This window comes from Alexandromys fortis, unplaced genomic scaffold, assembly GCF_014885135.2.
Source record: "Alexandromys fortis isolate MF-2015 unplaced genomic scaffold, M_Fortis_MF-2015_v1.1 scaffold_422, whole genome shotgun sequence".
Taxonomy (NCBI): domain Eukaryota; kingdom Metazoa; phylum Chordata; class Mammalia; order Rodentia; family Cricetidae; genus Alexandromys; species Alexandromys fortis.
The window spans coordinates 58927-75458 of record NW_026068291.1 but is presented as its reverse complement, the minus strand read 5'-3'; the positions used below and the strand labels follow the sequence as shown (position 1 = coordinate 75458).

General features: G+C 53.0%; 1 protein-coding gene across 3 annotated transcripts; it reads right to left on the bottom strand.

Moving 5' to 3' along the window:
- Window positions 1-1800: 1800 nt before the first annotated feature.
- Nfkbil1 (NFKB inhibitor like 1) lies at window positions 1801-16504 on the bottom strand. Of its 3 annotated transcripts, XM_050132339.1 has the most exons (5): window positions 16354-16504; window positions 15164-15422; window positions 14542-14818; window positions 2746-2967; window positions 1812-2622 (listed from the first exon to the last, which is right to left on the bottom strand). In XM_050132339.1, the coding sequence occupies exons 3-5, from the start codon at window positions 14804-14806 to the stop codon at window positions 2036-2038; spliced, it is 1074 nt and encodes a 357-aa protein (XP_049988296.1). In that variant the 5' UTR covers window positions 14807-14818; window positions 15164-15422; window positions 16354-16504; the 3' UTR covers window positions 1812-2035. The 3 variants fall into 3 exon arrangements, with proteins under 3 accessions (XP_049988298.1, XP_049988297.1, XP_049988296.1); XM_050132340.1 differs by lacking the exon at window positions 15164-15422 and having other exon boundaries at window positions 1802-2622; window positions 16354-16496; XM_050132341.1 differs by lacking the exons at window positions 15164-15422; window positions 16354-16504 and having other exon boundaries at window positions 1801-2622.
- Between the last annotated feature and the right edge of the window lie 28 nt (window positions 16505-16532).

Below are 16532 nucleotides of genomic sequence, written 5' to 3'. Positions count from 1 at the left end.
GGATCCCTGAGCTCCCTCCCCACCCCCACCATGGTGGACAGGATGCCTGCTGCCTGGTACCAGGGGGTCAGAGGAAGCCGGGGCCTCTGGGACTCAGTATTTTTATCAGCTAGGAAATGAGAGCTGCAGAAGCGGAAACCATGTGGTCAGAGAAAGTGAACAGCCTTCATCTCAGGGGAACCCCCACCAGGGCTGGGGGGCCAGACACCGGGGGGGGGATGGGGGGCATGGAGGGAGGTCTGCCAGCCAGACACGGGGGGTGGGGGGAGGTCTGGCAGCCAGGGGAGGGGTATCAGCGTACTTTGGTGTTATGTAGTTCCTGTAGAGGAGGAAACCAAGTGCTTCAGTCCACAAGCCAGCACCGCCGGTCCGGTCCTCTCAACCCCAGCTCAAGGGTCCTGACTCCAAAGCGGGCTCTTTGCATGCCACTTCCGAAATCCCCAGCCTGTGAGAGGAACCGGATGCTGGCCCGCTCACAGTTCCAGGACTCTTCTCCGAATCACAGCAGCTTCCTCTCACAGAGCTCTTCCCCCCACTGCTCAACATCTGCCTGGCCTCGGGGCCAGGGGGCTCGGGCTTCTTTCTAACCTCCCCGATGTTTCCCCGGGTCTGAGGTCAACCGTATATTCCCAGCAGTTTCTTCCCTTGTGATGCCAGGACCCCGGCCCTCAAGTAGGCCTTGGCTGCAACCCTGACGATGCCCTTTTGGATCAAACACAACCACATACAGTACACACCTGCATAACATTGCTTGGCTCTACTTTAAACCTGAGGGGCTGGGAGAGATGGCTCAGAGGTTAAGAGAACTGACTGCTGTTCCGGAGGTCCTGAGTTCAATTCCCAGCAACCACATGATGGCTCACACCCATCTATAATGAGATCTGGTAAATTAAAAAAAAAAAACAACCCTGAGTTCCCAGCTGTGTCTAGGTGTTGGTAGTGGAATATGCCTAGCGTCTCCATTTCCAGAGAGATGCTGAATTTGAACGGTGGTACGGATGGATTTCCCTGCCCGTCTTCTATGTCTCAGAATTTGAGCGGTGGTACGGATGGATTTCCCTGCCCGTCTTCCATTCCTCTCTCCAATCCCTAGGACCTCAACCCTGGGTTCTTGGGAAGGAGATGCTTATGTGGAAGGCCAAGCCTGGGTTGTCCAGAGCTGAAGCCCGGGTTTATGGTTGGGAAGTCAAAACAGTAGATACCAGGACTGGAGACCCGGAGAGGTGAGCCAGAGAAGGCGCTGCCCAGGAGCCCGGGTGTGGATCTCTAGTTGCCCAAGAACAGACAACCCAGCTTACATAATCTGGCTCTTTCCGGCCTCCTTCCCGCTTCTAATTTTAGCAGCTGAAATTCCCTCCCCCACAGCTCTTTCTCCATCCCCTCTTTCTAGTCTCTGCCCTCCCAGGTCTTTATGATCCCCAGCCCTGGCTGCCCCCAACTCAGCTCTCTAGTGACTCAGCACAGGGAAAGCCCTGTGTTGGGGTAGGGGTGCAGTGGGGAGGAGGATGTGGTTCTGGTTGGGGAGCAGGGGGGAGGAAAATGGTTTGTTCCCTTTTTTGACATCTTTCTTCAGCTGCAGACAGCGAAGTGGTCAGGACCCCAGGGGAGGGAGCAGAAGGTGTCTGAAGGACAAACTGGACCTTCTAAGGGCTGACCTCAAGGGAGGGCAGGCGGAGGGGGGTGGGCTTCTGGCCTCCACGGAGAGCTCCCGCTGTCTGTCTATGTGCTGCAGGTGTGTGGGAGCTGCGGGTTTTGACAGCTGGGCGGGAGAGGAGATGTCATGGTGATGAAAACCATAGCAATGGAAAAAGCAGAGCAGACTCTGGAGTAGCCGGGGAACCAGGTCTTATTAGGAAGCGGCAGTCAAGAGCAGTGGTAGAGCCTCCCCCGCCCCACCCCCGCACCCATTACGTGAGCCTGCCCCATATCCTCTCGGTGCAGGGCCTGCCTCCGTCCATCCCCATCCATGACCTCGCGCCTCTTCCTGCCCATCCTTGAGGCTACACCCGCACAGGTTCTTGCCCATTCCCCTGGGTCACTTGAGGGCCTCTGCGCGGCGGTTCAGGGCCTGAGAAAGTGCTGTCACGGCTCCCATCACGCGGCCCAGCTCCCAGGTCTCAATCTGGCTTCGGAATCGCTGCAGGAAGCGGTCAGGGTGCCATCGGACCTGCTGGGCTCTCAAGTACCTCCGCAGAGCCCCTTGTTCCTCCAGAGGGGGGCCCCTGGCCACCAATGCTGCAGCCATGGCCTCTGGGTCCCCTCCACCAGGACAGGGCCAGGGCACTTCACCAAAGCGCCAGAGGCTGCCCCTCCCTGCCCCTCGTGGGTGCTCTGCCCCGGGCCCAGGCTGGAGAGGATCTGTCTCTCTGCCCCCTTGAGCTTCTTGAGCCCGCCTGGCTCGGCTCTGGCGCAGTTCCTCCTCCTTGGCCCGGGCTCGCTCCCGGAAAAGCCGCTGTTCCTCTTCTTGCTGAAGCCAGCTGTGGCTGGAGCCCTCAGCCCTTTGGGGTCTGCAGGATCTCTCTGCCTCTAGCTGCTGCCGCCGTTTCTGGGCATGCTCCCGAGCCAGGCGATCTGACCAGGCTGAGAAGGACTCGGGCTCCTGCACCTCGTGAGAAGCATCATCTGTTTGGAAGGAGGGATGCGGGTGTTGGAGAGAGGTGTGATTAGAAAGGCAGTGAGATAGAGCACACTCGCCCAGGGCCTGGAGGAGGGCAGCTCTGGTGGCGGTGGCAGCCGGTCCCTCACCTTCAAACCTCCCGATGGCCTCTTGCCACTCATCTTCCAGCTCATCCTGCAGCTTCTGCCGCCATTCCCGCTCCTTGGAAACCTCCTCGTCCTCTTCCTCTTCGGCAGAATCCCAGGGGGGGCCCCAGCCCAGAATCTGCCCAGGAGTCTCCCCATCCTTATTCTTTATCCCCATGGCGTAGGGGCAGCGACTCAGCAGAGGCAGGAAGAAGTCCCTGTAAGCTGGGGGCAGAGACGGAGAGATCAGCTGGTGCTCCAGCCCTGGCAGGGCCACCATCGTGGAGTCTCTAACTCCTGGGTATGAGGACAGCCGCCCTGACATTCACATACAATGACATGCCTGGTGAGTGTGGAAGCTTAGAGCGCTCTGACCGCCCGCTCCCCACAGCTTCAGGCGCTCCGTGTGCTGCAACAAAAGGCAGTTCTGGGCCCAGCTCCTGCCACCTAGGACAACTTCAAATTCTTTTGACTATTTTTTATTTTTGGTCTGAAGCTATTATCACAACATACATATTTTTAATATTATATAGTTCTCACCCAAAACTACATATTAAGATTTCTGCCAGGCAGTGGTGGAACACACCTTAACTCCCAGCATGCAGGAGGCAAAGGCAGGTGAGTCTTGAGTTTGAGGCCAGCCTGGTCTACAGGGTGAATCCCAGGACAGCCAGAGTTACATGATTGACCCTGCCTCAAAAAACAAATAAGTAAATAAATAGGAATAGGAATAGAGATCATCGGATGCCATGTCTGTATCACCACAGAGAAGCACACATACTATTTCCACCCAGTAAGCCGAGTGAAATAAATGTTTCTGCAGGATTTCTCAGCCTTACCCCAGGGAGGCAACAAGGAGGCAGGCAGTGGGCAGCTTTCCTGCCCCGTGGGCCCAGCTTGTCTCCTAGAGTAGGGATGGGAGGCCAGCCTGGCTGGTTCCTGGAAGTGCTGTTCACCTACCAGGACAATGGCACAGAAGCAGGGCTGACCTGTCATTGCCAGGAAGATGGCAGGGCCTACCCATGGCTACCAAGGTGCCAATCCCCTCCAAAACCACATCAGGGTGAGGCAGGTTTCCTTAGCGCTGCTGTGACCTGCCTGCCCAAACCTCCCAGCTGTCCCACTTAGCAACTGCCTGCTCTGGCTTCCGCCTTTCAACTTCTTCCCACCAGGGCTCACCAGGGTGTGTGTTTACATGTGTGTGAGTGCAGAGTGTGTGTGCTTATGTGTGTGTGTATGACTGCGTCCAGGCTTGCATAGGTTTAACTCAGGATTTTTGTTGTTGTTCACCAACACAGCCCACTTAAAATTCTGTTAACAGTCTGCTGCAAACCCCAGTCCTGCCTTGGTCCATGTAAACGCACACACGGCCCATGACCACACACTATGCTGTGAACACACACACGGCCCGTGACCACACGCTAGGCTGTGAACACACACACGGCCCGTGACCACACGCTAGGCTGTGAACACACACACGGCCCGTGACCACACGCTATGCACATTTGCTCAGAGGCAGGCGACCAGCCTGGCAACTTGCTTTTTTTAAATTTTTCTTTTTTTCTGAAATACCCAACTTATTTTATTGGCTATTGTGTGTGTGTGTGTGTGTGTGTGTGTGTAAGAGAGGGTCTCATGTGGCTCTCAGAGTCCTAGAAGTCACTGTGTAACTGTAGCCTAGGCTGGTCTCAAACTTGTGACTTTCTTACCTGACTCGTGTGTCTGAGGTTTGTATGGATCAACACATCCACTTCAGTTAATAGAATATTTAGGGCACCCACATCACACATGGTTAAATACGCCCCCAAGGCTGACAGTAGGCAGCACTAACTTAGGTGGGGCCTCACTGTAGCCTCAGCTGGGCTGAAGCTCTCGCCTTCCTCCTCACAGGTTTTTCACCTAGCACCTGTATTTTCCCGGTAACCTACTGTCTGTTTTACTTTCTGGTAACGGTAAGGAGTGCTCCCTGTGAGCCTGAGACAGGACTCTCTCCACCCCTGGTTGCTAGACTGTGCCAAACCTGCATATGTGTGAACTTGGTGCAGCCTCTGCTCAGGGTAGGTGTTCCGAGTCAAAGCATGACAAGCCTGCGAGTTGTTCACAATGTCTGTGTCACGAACACACAGTGTACCGCCTTCCTTACTGTACACGCATACCGACTTTTTCATGTTGCTAATGGGACAGATCAAGAAATGGTTTTAATAAAAGGCCGGGAGGTGTTGACACACACCTTTAATCCTAGCAATTGGGAGGCAGAGGCAGGGAGTTCTCTGTAAGTCTGTGGCCAGTCTGATCCACAGAGTGAGTTCCAGGATAACCAGAGCTATGCGGAGATCCTATCTCAAAAAAAAAAAAAAAGTTTTATTAATAAATTTATTTATTTATTTTTAATTTTTCTGGCTACTAGTATTTATTTTGTGAATATCCTATTCATATTTTTCATTTTCTTCTTTGGAAATTTTTCCATACTCATACAGATATGAAAGTCCTTTGTTTTCTGTGTGTATAGCCTTGGCTGGCCTCACTCACACTCAAGAGCTCCATCTGCCTCTGAGTCCCAAGTGCTGGGGTTAAAGGCGTGGCTTATGAAAGTCCTCGTAGGACGGTTAAAACAGTTTCCCCATCTATCCTTTAAAAGTTTTTAATTCTCTCCCAAAATTTTCTTCCTGACTTCCTTTCAGCTTTGGGAAGAATGGTGCCCGCAGAGGCCAGAAGAGGAAGACAGATCCCTGAGCTGGAGTTACAGGCGGTTGTGAGCACCCAGCACATGGACCTGGGTCCTCTGAAGGAGCTGCCTCTCCAGACCCTACACCAACTTTTCCAATGTTCATTAGCACAGACTTTCCCCCCCTTCCTTTCTTCCCTCCCTCCCTCCCTTTTTCTTCTTTAAGACAGGGTCTCACCATGTAGCTCAGGCTAACCTAGAGTTCACAGATCCACCTGCCTCTGCTTCCCGGCAGCCGGGATTAAAGGTGTGTGGGATCATGTCTGGCCGACACGCACTTCCAGGTGGGAAGAAGTATATATGGAAAGGGTCCGGGAAGAGACACCTTCCCTTAACAACAGGAGCAGGTCCTCTCCTCACCTCTGACAGCAGCACCTGCTGCTGCAGAGACACAGTTCAGTGGGAGACATGCCAACTTGCTTGCCTCGGCCATGCCAATGCCCTGGTTGGGACCTCACACCACATACAAGAACAATACTCCTGCGGCCCCAAGGGTAACCTATGCTTCACTTTCTTGGGACAGGGGCCCCCTTTTCTGCCAGCATGTCTCTCTTTGAGGTCAGCCTGGTCTGACCAACTGGGTTTCACCCTGTGAGTCAGGAGGTCTCTGTTCTCGGAGGACGCCCTGGTTTAGAGCTAACCTCAGTCAAATCAGGACTGAAAACAGGGAGGGCTGCTGCTCTCTGAAGACGCCTCCGGGGCAAGCTTGCATCTCTGGTAGGATACAAGGTGGGTTTCATGATCCCTCACTCACCCTGGGATATATTCTCAGAACTGGTCTAAATTCTGTCTTTAACTTCTCAAAAAACAAAGCAAACAAAACCTTATTTTCCTTTGTAATAAAACCTGGCCCTTGTTTCTACCCCAGATGAGGAACACTGAGCTATAACCCTGCCTACAACTGGATCTTTTTACCGTAATTTTGGCCCAGGTTCCTCCTATTCAGTACTTCCTGACCTTGCGTGGCCCAACAGGTGCGTCCCACAGTGGCCTCCCTGGAACGCAGCCTTAGATGACATCTTTGACGGCCACGCATGTCCCACTCAGCCTCCAGCTTCTCAGCCTCCAGCACCTTCCCCTGCGACATCTCTGTCTCCCGCCTCCAACTGCACCTCCTCCTCACCCACACACATTCTCTCTCTCACACATTCATTCAAGGACTTCACCCCCAACATCTGTGCCCTTGGCAAGGCAGCTAAGAGAGACCTCATCCCCTTCTCCCGGAGGCTGTGTCCCAACTGCTCCAGGTCCAGTCCCCACACTGGACAGCTTCCCCTCCCCTCCAGTCCCACACTGGACAGCCTCTCCTCCCCTCCAGTCCCACACTGGACAGCCTCTCCTCCCCTCCAGCTCTCTATCTCTATTTTTCCCCTCCGCCCCAATCCTCCAAGAATACTAACCGTTTACTATTTCCTTCAGGTTTTTTTGTTTGTTTGTTTGTTTTTGAGTCAGGGTTTCTCTGTAGCTTTGGAGCCTGTCCTGGCACTAGCTCTATATAGACCAGGCTGGCCTCAAACTCAGAGATCTGCCTGCCTCTGCCTCCCGAGTGCTGGGATTAAAGGCGTGCTCCACCACTGCCCGGCTCCTTCAGGTTTTTAGGGATCCAAAACTTCACATTGCACAGTGAACACACATTCTTGGCTGTCTCCTGTCTGTGCCTAGACTAGGACAATCCCCTGCCAAGGTCCTGTGGTCTCCTCACCTGGCCTACAGAAATGGGACACTCTGTATCGCTTTCACCCAATCCAAGCAGTAGTGGGGAGGAACTGAGAGAACAGGAGGGGGGGAACTGGAGTTGGGATATAAAACAAACAAACAGAACCACTGATCAGGAAAAACTTAACAATTAGAAAATCTACGTGTGTTTCAAAGGACCTGAAAAATCAAATAATCCCAGTCCTGAAAGCCGCACCGTGACCGCCACTATCAGCAACCCGTGACCGCCACTGTCAGCGGCACTGTGAGATTTTCCGGCAATCTTAAAGATGTACCTCTTCTCTGTAGAGATCAAATCCTGGCACCAGTGCTTGGGTCAAGTCTGCTTACTCACTGCCCATCATTGGCCCACAGTTCTTAGACACTCCGTTTCTTAAGTCTGCTCTCACTGCCCATCAGTGGCCCACACTTCTTAGACACTCCGTTTCTTAAGTCTGCTCACTCACTGCCCATCAGTGGCCCACACTTCTTAGACACTCCGTTTCTTTCTCACTCACAGCAGACAGCTGGTAATAGGATCTGTGTCCTGGCTTTCCATTGGGAAAATGTTTAGCAGGGATATAATAATACACACATAGTCAACCTGAGGCATCTGACTCCAATTGCTCCTGATACTGTACAGTAACCTACAGGAGATGAGCAATGGACTAAAGACCATGGCCAGACAGAGCCTCCAGTCTGATATTGTGTCTGCAGGATATTTAGGCAGCTTCCTCACGCCATGGACCCAAGTCTCTGGTAAAGAAGCAGGCGCTGTGAGCGGGAGCAGGCACGGGCGGGGGCAGGGAGTGTGAGAGGGCCTGGGCAAGGAGGGCGAAAAGGAAAGGGTATTTTTAGTTAAGAAAGAAGTTTGTGTTGATTACGATTCTCCTAAGATAAAGGGACTGGACTTTCCAAAATGGAAAAGACAAGACGAGGGCGAAGGAACAGGCGTGAGTCACAGGTCTGCACTCAGCTCGAAGATGGTGAGCCTGTGCTGCTTAGCGGCCCCGAAACCAACATCAATGCCACACCTCCCACGGCTAAGGCCCAAGTCTCCTGAGACGCCGTTCCCGCTGCGGTTAAGAACATTTGCCAAAAGCTGGCTTCACGAGACAGAGATTTCATTTTGTCGTGATGATCGTTTTCTGCTGAATTTGTCGGATTTTCTGTTACTTTGAAAACTGAATTTTAGCAAAACTAGGATTTTGCTCATTTAAAATTCAAGCCAGGTGCAGCAGCACATAGCTTTAATGCCAGCACTTGTGAGGCAGCGGCAGGAGGGTCTGTTTGTTCCAGGGTAGCCTGGTCTATATAGTTCAGAACAGCCAGGACTATGTAGAACCCTGTCTAGAACACAACAGCAGAAATAAGTGAAACAATACCTTCCCAGGAATCTCACCTTCCCCTCTCTAGGGAGCGGGGAGCCAGTGCTCAGAGACTTGCAGGCCCGTCCTGCAGAGTCCGGCTGCAGCCTCAGGAGGCACCAACAGCTGCTGACCTCAAGGAACTACTGAATGGATTTACCTCACCAAGATAAAAGGTGAAGGACATTAGGACAGCAGTCAGCTAAGCACCGACACTTTCTCTTCCAAAGGGATCGCAAGTCCCAAGTACCAGCCAGAGACCAGTGAGTCCTCCCTTATGACGAGGCTGCTCAGAGTTCCCCTCCATTGCAGCCAGATGGCAAGGCCTGCCGCTCTGGGTGTCAGTCCAGAGGTAGGGCTCTTCTGGTAAAAGAGCAAGCTGCCTGTTCCTGGGCGCTGCTTGGGGATCCCTTTCTCTTTTTGGGGGAGAATCAGGTGAACCCTGTCCTTAGACACCCCAGATCCTAATGAATAGCCAAGATCACTTCTTTCTGAGCTGTAATGGTGTAATTTAACCTCTTTTTTTTTTTTTTCTTCAGAGATTTTGTGTCTGAGTATTTCGGCAGCACCCGCCCAGCCCCGCACGTATGTATGGGATGCACGCAGAGGTCAGAGCTGGAGGCACAGGTGGCTGTGAGCTGAGCGTGGTGCCAGGAGCTGAACCTGGTCTTCTGCAGGGGCGACAGGCGCTCTCTCCACCTCAAGCTCTGTCTTTTGACCCTCCAGGCACTGAGGGACCCATCGCATTTCAAGGAATTCATCCCTGCTCTGTTCCCTCAAGGAGACCTCTTAAACTTCCTGGGTGCTGCCACTTTTACTCCCATACCCCAGTATTCAGACTCCGCAGACATCCGCAGGGTTCCCTCAGTCCTGATGGTCTCTGCTGCGCTCTTCCTGGAGTCTCTGTGTGGTCACTTATACCCCGCCCTGCCTCGCTGTCCTGCAGCTTTCCCTAAGGCCCAGTGTACGATGGTCTTGTGCGAGGGCCGCTCGTTGTTATTTTGCTCAGATGCTATTGTCTTAAGGAACCAACTCCTCACCCAGAAAGACGCCATCTTTGCGCAGGCTGGGTCTGAGATGCTCACAGCACCCTGTCTCGGGATGGCTCTCCCATCCCGGCAGCTTCTCTATTCTAACCTATAAATGATTGCAAGTCTCAGAACCACCTGACCGCCTCTCAGCACTGCCTCCCTTTCCCTGTGTTTGGATGTTTCCCCCCCTCACTCCAGCCAGAAACACAACTGTCCTTGTCTAACTCGGATGTCAGCCTCCTGGCTGGGGCTCCTCACCGCCCTCACAAACCCTGTCTGTGTTTATTCTCTTTCGTGTCTTTGGTCGCTGCTTACTCAAGCTCCTGGGAAATCATTGTCTTCCCGATTCAGCTGGTGCCACCTCAGGGCAGCAGTCACCGGGAGGGGCATCAGTGCCGTGGTGACTGCTGCCCTGACGCCCCCTCCCGCCACCCAGGACCTCCTGACCTAGTGTTGTCTTCTGACCTCCAGTCTCCTTCAACAGCAACCCCACCTCCCTTTCCAGAATGTCCGCTGCCCCGTGGTCTCACAACTATAGCACATAAGCACTGCCAGCAAGGGCCCCCAGCCCTGCAGCAGCTCCAGAAGACGGCCTCCATCTTGTGTGAGCCTTGTGTGTAGGGGGTGTGGATGCCGTTCTGTGGTGGGCTCGGCTCAAGCAAGGCTGCTGCCCTCTGAGCAGGGTCAGAAAGAGTTACCTCTAGGGCTAGAAGAACGCAGAGCTGGTACAGCCTGGCCATGCTATCGTGAGGCCCTGCGTCTGCTCTCCAGCCCACACCTGCCATCCCAGGCCCCCCCTACAGACTCAGGGGCGAGCTAGCCTGGTGTACACAGTTAAAAAGAAACAAGACACTGTCTCAAATAAAATGGAACTTGAGGTCCAAACACAACTGTATCCTCTGATCTCTACACACAGAAAAATAAAACTAAATTTTAAAAGAGGAAGACTTCTGCTTAACAAGCCCTGGCTGCAGGCTGTCTCAGGGTGTCATGATAGCACTGAAGAGATTTTCTTTAAGGAGAAGGCTCAGGCCATCTAGTCTGAGCCCTAGTAACTCATAACATTTTATAGAGATACAATCCCAAGTAGAAATAACTTTTTCTTCTGTGTTTTTTTTTTCCTCTTTTTTTCTTTTCTTTGTTTTTTTCGAGACAGGATTTCTCTGTAGCTCTGGGGCCTGTCCTAGAACTCAAGTCTGTAGACCAGGCTGGCCTCGAACTCACAGAGATCCACCTGTCTCTGCCTTCCGAGTACTGGGATTAAAGGTGTGTACCACCAATGCCTGGCTTCAAGAAGAAATAAACTGTAAAATGTATCTAACAATAAGGAATGAATGCCCACGTAAGCATCTAGACACGAGCCCACACAAGTGTCCCTTTCGATAAGACCTGAACAACCAGGGTACCATGGAGTGAAAATGCTCCCTACTGCCCATACAGAACTGGACGCCTAAGTGTAGACAGCTCCTCTCTACCGCCTACACTGTAGCGATAAATTCTCTGCTACCTCTGATCCTCCCCCCCATGGTTTCATGTAGCTGACTGGCTTTGAATTGCGTGTGTAGCCAAGGCTGGCCTTGAACTCAGTTTTCCTGCCTCAGCCTCCTGGGACACCATGCCTGGCTCTGGTAAATTCTTTCACTACCCATTTCCTGACAGGGCAAGGCACTGAGACCCGTGCTGGGTCACTGCAGACTGCGGCTGGAGGACAGGTGGACATAGACTGTGCCGGCATCAGGGTGGCAGTGCAGGAAGTTGTTACACAAAGACAAACCGTGTTCCAGCTCCTGGGGCGGCAGAGTCGGGACACCAAAATGTCAAAACTGCCTAGGCTACACTTGTGGCCACCATCTCAAACTAAAAAGAGAACAAGGAGGCCTGGGGCTGAGGCTCAGGGCTTTGTCTGGTGTGTACGAGGCCTTGGGTTAAGTCCCAGCACCATGAAAAAAGAAAACTAAAATACAGTGGCTCACACCTATAATCCCTGAATTTAAGTGGGGCCCCTGGCTCACACCTATAATCCCTGAATTTAGGTGGAAACCCTGGCTCACACCTATAATCCCTGAATTTAGGTGGGGACCCTTACTTATACCTATAATCCCCAAATTTAGGTAGTGGGACCCTGGCTCACACCTCTAATCAAGAGGAAGATAGATCTCTGTACATTTGTGGCTAGCCTGGCCCACATATCGAGTTCCAGAACAGCCAAGACTACAGAGAGACCCTGTCTTAAAAAAAAAAAAAAAAACAACCAAACAAAACCATCAGAACAACTTAAACCCCAAACCCAAATATCACAACAATTATTTGCTTGTTTCTCACCCCTCAGAAAGCCTGAGAAAACTACTGTTTGTCACTGTTGCCGTTTGACATGGGCTCCACTGGTGGGCTCCTCTGACTGTTGAGAGAGCTCTCCCCCTAGGTTCCAAAAAGTTACCAAATCCTACAATGGAGGGGGACTCTTCCCTCTTCTGGCCTCTGGTGGGTATGATAAACCAGCACGGTCACTTCAGCGAACTCAGCGAACTCGGGCATCCCTCAGACCTAACGTGGGAACTGAGGGAGACTCCTGAAGGAGCCGCAGTCCTGCTCTCGGTGACGGCAGTTTCTCTTTATGGAGACGCCAAAGTTAGAGCGCCACCTGGTGGCAGGGCTGGTGAGTGACAGTCTGAGAGGGTTCCTCTTTGGGATGTGGCAAACTCTCTGACATCTCAGACAAGCTCCTGAGCCTCCTACAATACAGTGTTTTGCCTCCGTGTGTCAAATGTTCCACATGCGTCCACATGCGTCTCAGAACTCAACACTATGACGGAGGTACCTGCTCCACCATCAGGAGCTACTCAGCAAAGTTCATCTAAGCCACATAAAATAGCAGTTATTGTTAGCTAGCAAAGCTGCAGCTAGTCTGTGGGTCATGTGCTCACCACGGCCTCCGGAGGTAAGGACAGCAAGCAGCTGCCCCAGGCACTGGGCTTTGTCACCATCCAGGCTTGTGAAAGCATTTCTAATGAGACCCGAATTGTAAAACTACCATGGGTAACAACTGGTCTCCGGTCACATAGACCAAACACACATTCTGTGGTGAACTGGTCCCTGTAGCAGCCACAAATTCTATGCAACATGACCCTGAGCTGAAGGTCAACTGTCTGACCATTTAACTGCTGTCTGCCCGCTTTGTAAACAAGCCTCGGTGGCCGCAGATGTCAGAGCTGCCTTTCTGTGCGTGTCACAGTTGTATTCACTGCCCTGAGAAACTCAGAGAAACCTGAGGTCGAGGCTGCTTCCAGCTCGCTACCCTGCTTGGAACAGTCCCACTGACAGTAAATAAAGACTCTGTTGGACTTATTCAGGCATCTGGGGAGTTTCACTCCTCAGACACTCCATAACAAAACCAGCCAGCCAGCTGCAGCCTGCATCTGGCCAACTTCCGCTCTTTAAGCTTAAAAAAATATTAAAGTATGCAGAATTAAAGAAAAGAATTTTTTCCTTTTTGACCAAGGTGAGGTCAAGCGGGAGAGGAGGGGAGGAGCAAGCGGGGTTGGTGCTGTTCACGCTCTATGTTCAGAAGGCAAACCCTCGGTGGACAGAGCCCCCTCTCGGCTCTCCTCCCTAGTCAGGAGGCTGCTCTCTATGGCGCTGCTTCTGCCGCACAGCAGAAGCAACACTTCATGCTGCTTTCAGAACTGCCTGGGATTTGATGGCGCTCTTCTGGAAGAGCCTAGAGGAGGTCACCTGGCTGGGGGAGCCAGGGCAGACAAGCACACAAAGCGTTGGGCTCAGCAGGATAAACTCATCACCCTGGCTTCCATTTAGGTTAGATTTGCTTGTTTGTTTGAGCCTCAGGCCTGGACCAGACTGGCCTTGGGTGACCCCGTGCTCCTGAGTGTCAGGGTTACAGGAGTGCGCTGTAATCTCCCATCTTTGTAGGTGGCTCGGTTGTTTCCGAGCAGGTTATCTGCACAAACCGGAGGCTAGAAGGGGGCTGTTTGCACTGCGAAGCCATTAGCAATGATTTGAGATGCCCTGTTGTTATTTTGAGGAAGGGTCTCTCTTATAGCTCTGGCTGGCCTGGAGCTCACTATGTAGACCAGGATGGCTGTGAGCTCAGAGTCCCGACTGCCTCTGCCTCCAAAGTGCTGGATTAAAGGTAGCTTTAAATTTGGTTTTTGGTGGAGACCGGGGAAAACTGGTTCCTAGAGTGTTTCAGAAGTCCGCATCAAGGAACACGAATCTGTTCCCAGCACAAGAATGCAGGTCTCCGGCAGAACTCCAGGCCAGGTTTCACATCTGCGGGTCATCCCAGCTGGTCATGAGACAGCCAGCAAGGATACTTTGTTAGACTTTGTGGCAAACCACAAAGGTTGCTATTGTTTCAATTTACAGAGAGACGTGAACTAAGCTGGGAGGCGGGCAAGCTTCTTGCAGCTGGAATCTGACTCTGACTCCTGCAGGGTTGTGCTACAAACAGCCCTCAAAGAAACAAAGTAACCACTAATCCTGCAAGAGAGGAAATGTAGCTGAAAAGGTTGCAGGCTGGGTGGCTGCGGGTGCCCGCAACCTCAGCGCTTGGGAGGATGCTGAGCCAGCCTGAAATACACAGCAAGACCCCAACTCAAAACAATACCCCGGCAACAGTCACAGCACACTAAACCAAACACACACACACACCCTCTTAGTTGACGGGACTGTGCAATTTTGGGATAACATTATCTGTTACTGTAAGGTCTGTGATGGCCACATACCAACCAGGTCAACCGATTCAACAGGTCCCAAGGACCATACAACTAGCTCTCCCAACTATGTTTGTTGTTGTTGGAGGCACGGTCTTTCTATGTAGCCCTGAAGCTCACTGTGTAGACCAGGCTGGCCTGGCCTCGAACTCAGAGATCCTCCGACTCAGGTCAAAGGCGTGCGCCACCACACCAGGCCTTCATTTCCTCTCGGATCGGCCTCTCGCGACCAGTTCCCCCGACCCACTCACCATCGGGGCCCTGGCGGGCCGCAGCGTGCAGCGCCGTGTCGCCGTGGCGGTCCTGGTGGGCAGGGTCAGCCCCGAGACGTAGCAGCAGGCACAGGGCTGGGGCATCGTGACGGGCGCAGGCCCTGTGCAGGGGAGGGGGCTGCCCGGCATCCACATCGAGGCCCGGGTGTCGCTGGAGGAGAGCCTGGGCCCGCACCAGCCGCCCGGCCGACAAGTACCGCCGGAAGCGGCGCTCTCGGCGTTGCCGGCGGGAAGCAGAGGCCATGGAACTCTTGGGCTGAGGAAGAAGTGGGAAATGTGAGGACACGACCGCCCGCTGCTGCCTTCACCTCCCATCTCCCTCACAACTCAGCGGAGATGAAGCTGGTCTATAACCTAAACTCTCGTCCCTGACCATCTGACAGGTTGGGGGGCCGGGGAGGCAGAGTTGGGGTCGGGGCCACAGGTTTAACTTTGGATGTAATTTTTGAGAAAATGATACACAATTGCTTTAAGGCTCCAGATCCCAAGAAAAAAAGTTCATTCTGGACTTTGGAGGGGAAAAGAAAGAACAAAAAAATCAAGTAAGGCCAGAGCGGGGAAATTTTCATCAGCCATGATCTAGAAACGGAATACAATGTACCCGACAGACAGACGTGGAGGCTTCGTCCTCGGGGGCCGGGGTGACTCATCAAACCTGCTCCCCGCCCCCCAGGACCCGCGGAACTCGAGGCCCGAGCCCGTGTTTAGGTCGCTCCAAGAAGAGAGGCGGGAAGGGAAGAGCGCTCCGGGCGGGCGGAAGTGAACCGCGGGGCCCGTCCCGGAAATCATTCCGTCCACACTGGGTGACTCGCGATTAGGCCTCCGGAGGGGAAACAAGGCGATCGCGACACAGGGTCCTCCTGAAACCAGAAGACTGGATCAGAGGCCGGGGCTGGAAGGCAGGAGGGCTGTGTGGAAGTTTATCTCGGACCCCTTCACTAGGAGGAGGGGAGGGATACTTTAATAACGGATAGAAAAAAAAATGAAAAGAGAAAGAGAGAAAAGATGGGGGAAGTAAAGATGAAAAAAAATTACAGTGAAAAAAATTTAATCCCAGCACTTGGGAGGCAGAGGCAGGCCGATCTCTTGAGTTCGAGGCCAGCCTGGTCTACAAAGTGAGCTCCGGGACAGCCAGGGCTACACAGAGAACCCTGTCTCGGAATATAAAACAAAGAAAGAAAAAAAATCACAATGGGGCCAAATATATAAGTAAATCCAAAAACAAAAATACATGAGACGGGGCTGGAGAGATGGCTCAGAGGTTAAGAGCACTGACTGCTCTTCCAGAGGTCCTGAGTTCAATTCCCAGCAACCACATGGTGGCTCACAACCATCTGTAATGAGATTTGGTGCCCTCTTCTGGCTTGCAGGCATGGAGGCTGAACACTGTGTACATAATAAATAAAAAAAAAAATACATGAGACGACGCTAAGAAGGCAAACGTAGGACGGCAGGCGAGATGTGTGCAGACGTTCGGATTTGGGAAATCCAAATAAAAAAAAAAAAAAGGAGACTGAGGGGGGAGGGGAGGCGGGTAGACCGAGCAGAGCTGGGAGTGTGAAACCCACGGTACTGTTCCAAGCACACCCTTACCTTCCCACACCGTGCTCATTGTCTTTGCGTCTCCTCTGAGACCACCAACCACGCTCTCCTCCCACCCGAACACTGCAGCCTCCCCTTCCCCCATCCTCAGCCCTGCAGACCCGGGGACACCGAGGCCCTGCACCTGCCGCCGTTAGTCAGCACAGGCCTGGTCTCTGCTGCCCCCAGGCGGCCGTGTGGGGGTACTACCTCAGTGAGGCGCCAGAGGAGGACCAGTCATCGGTGTGAGGATGCCGAAGAGAAAACGGGAGCACTAAGACCCAGTGGGAGTGGAGGACTGCAGCGACGGGCCGGAGGAGTAGGCGCTGGAGGGTGGGAGCCATCTGGTACCTTGGTCGCCTTCGAAACAGCATCCTCTCTAGTGGCAA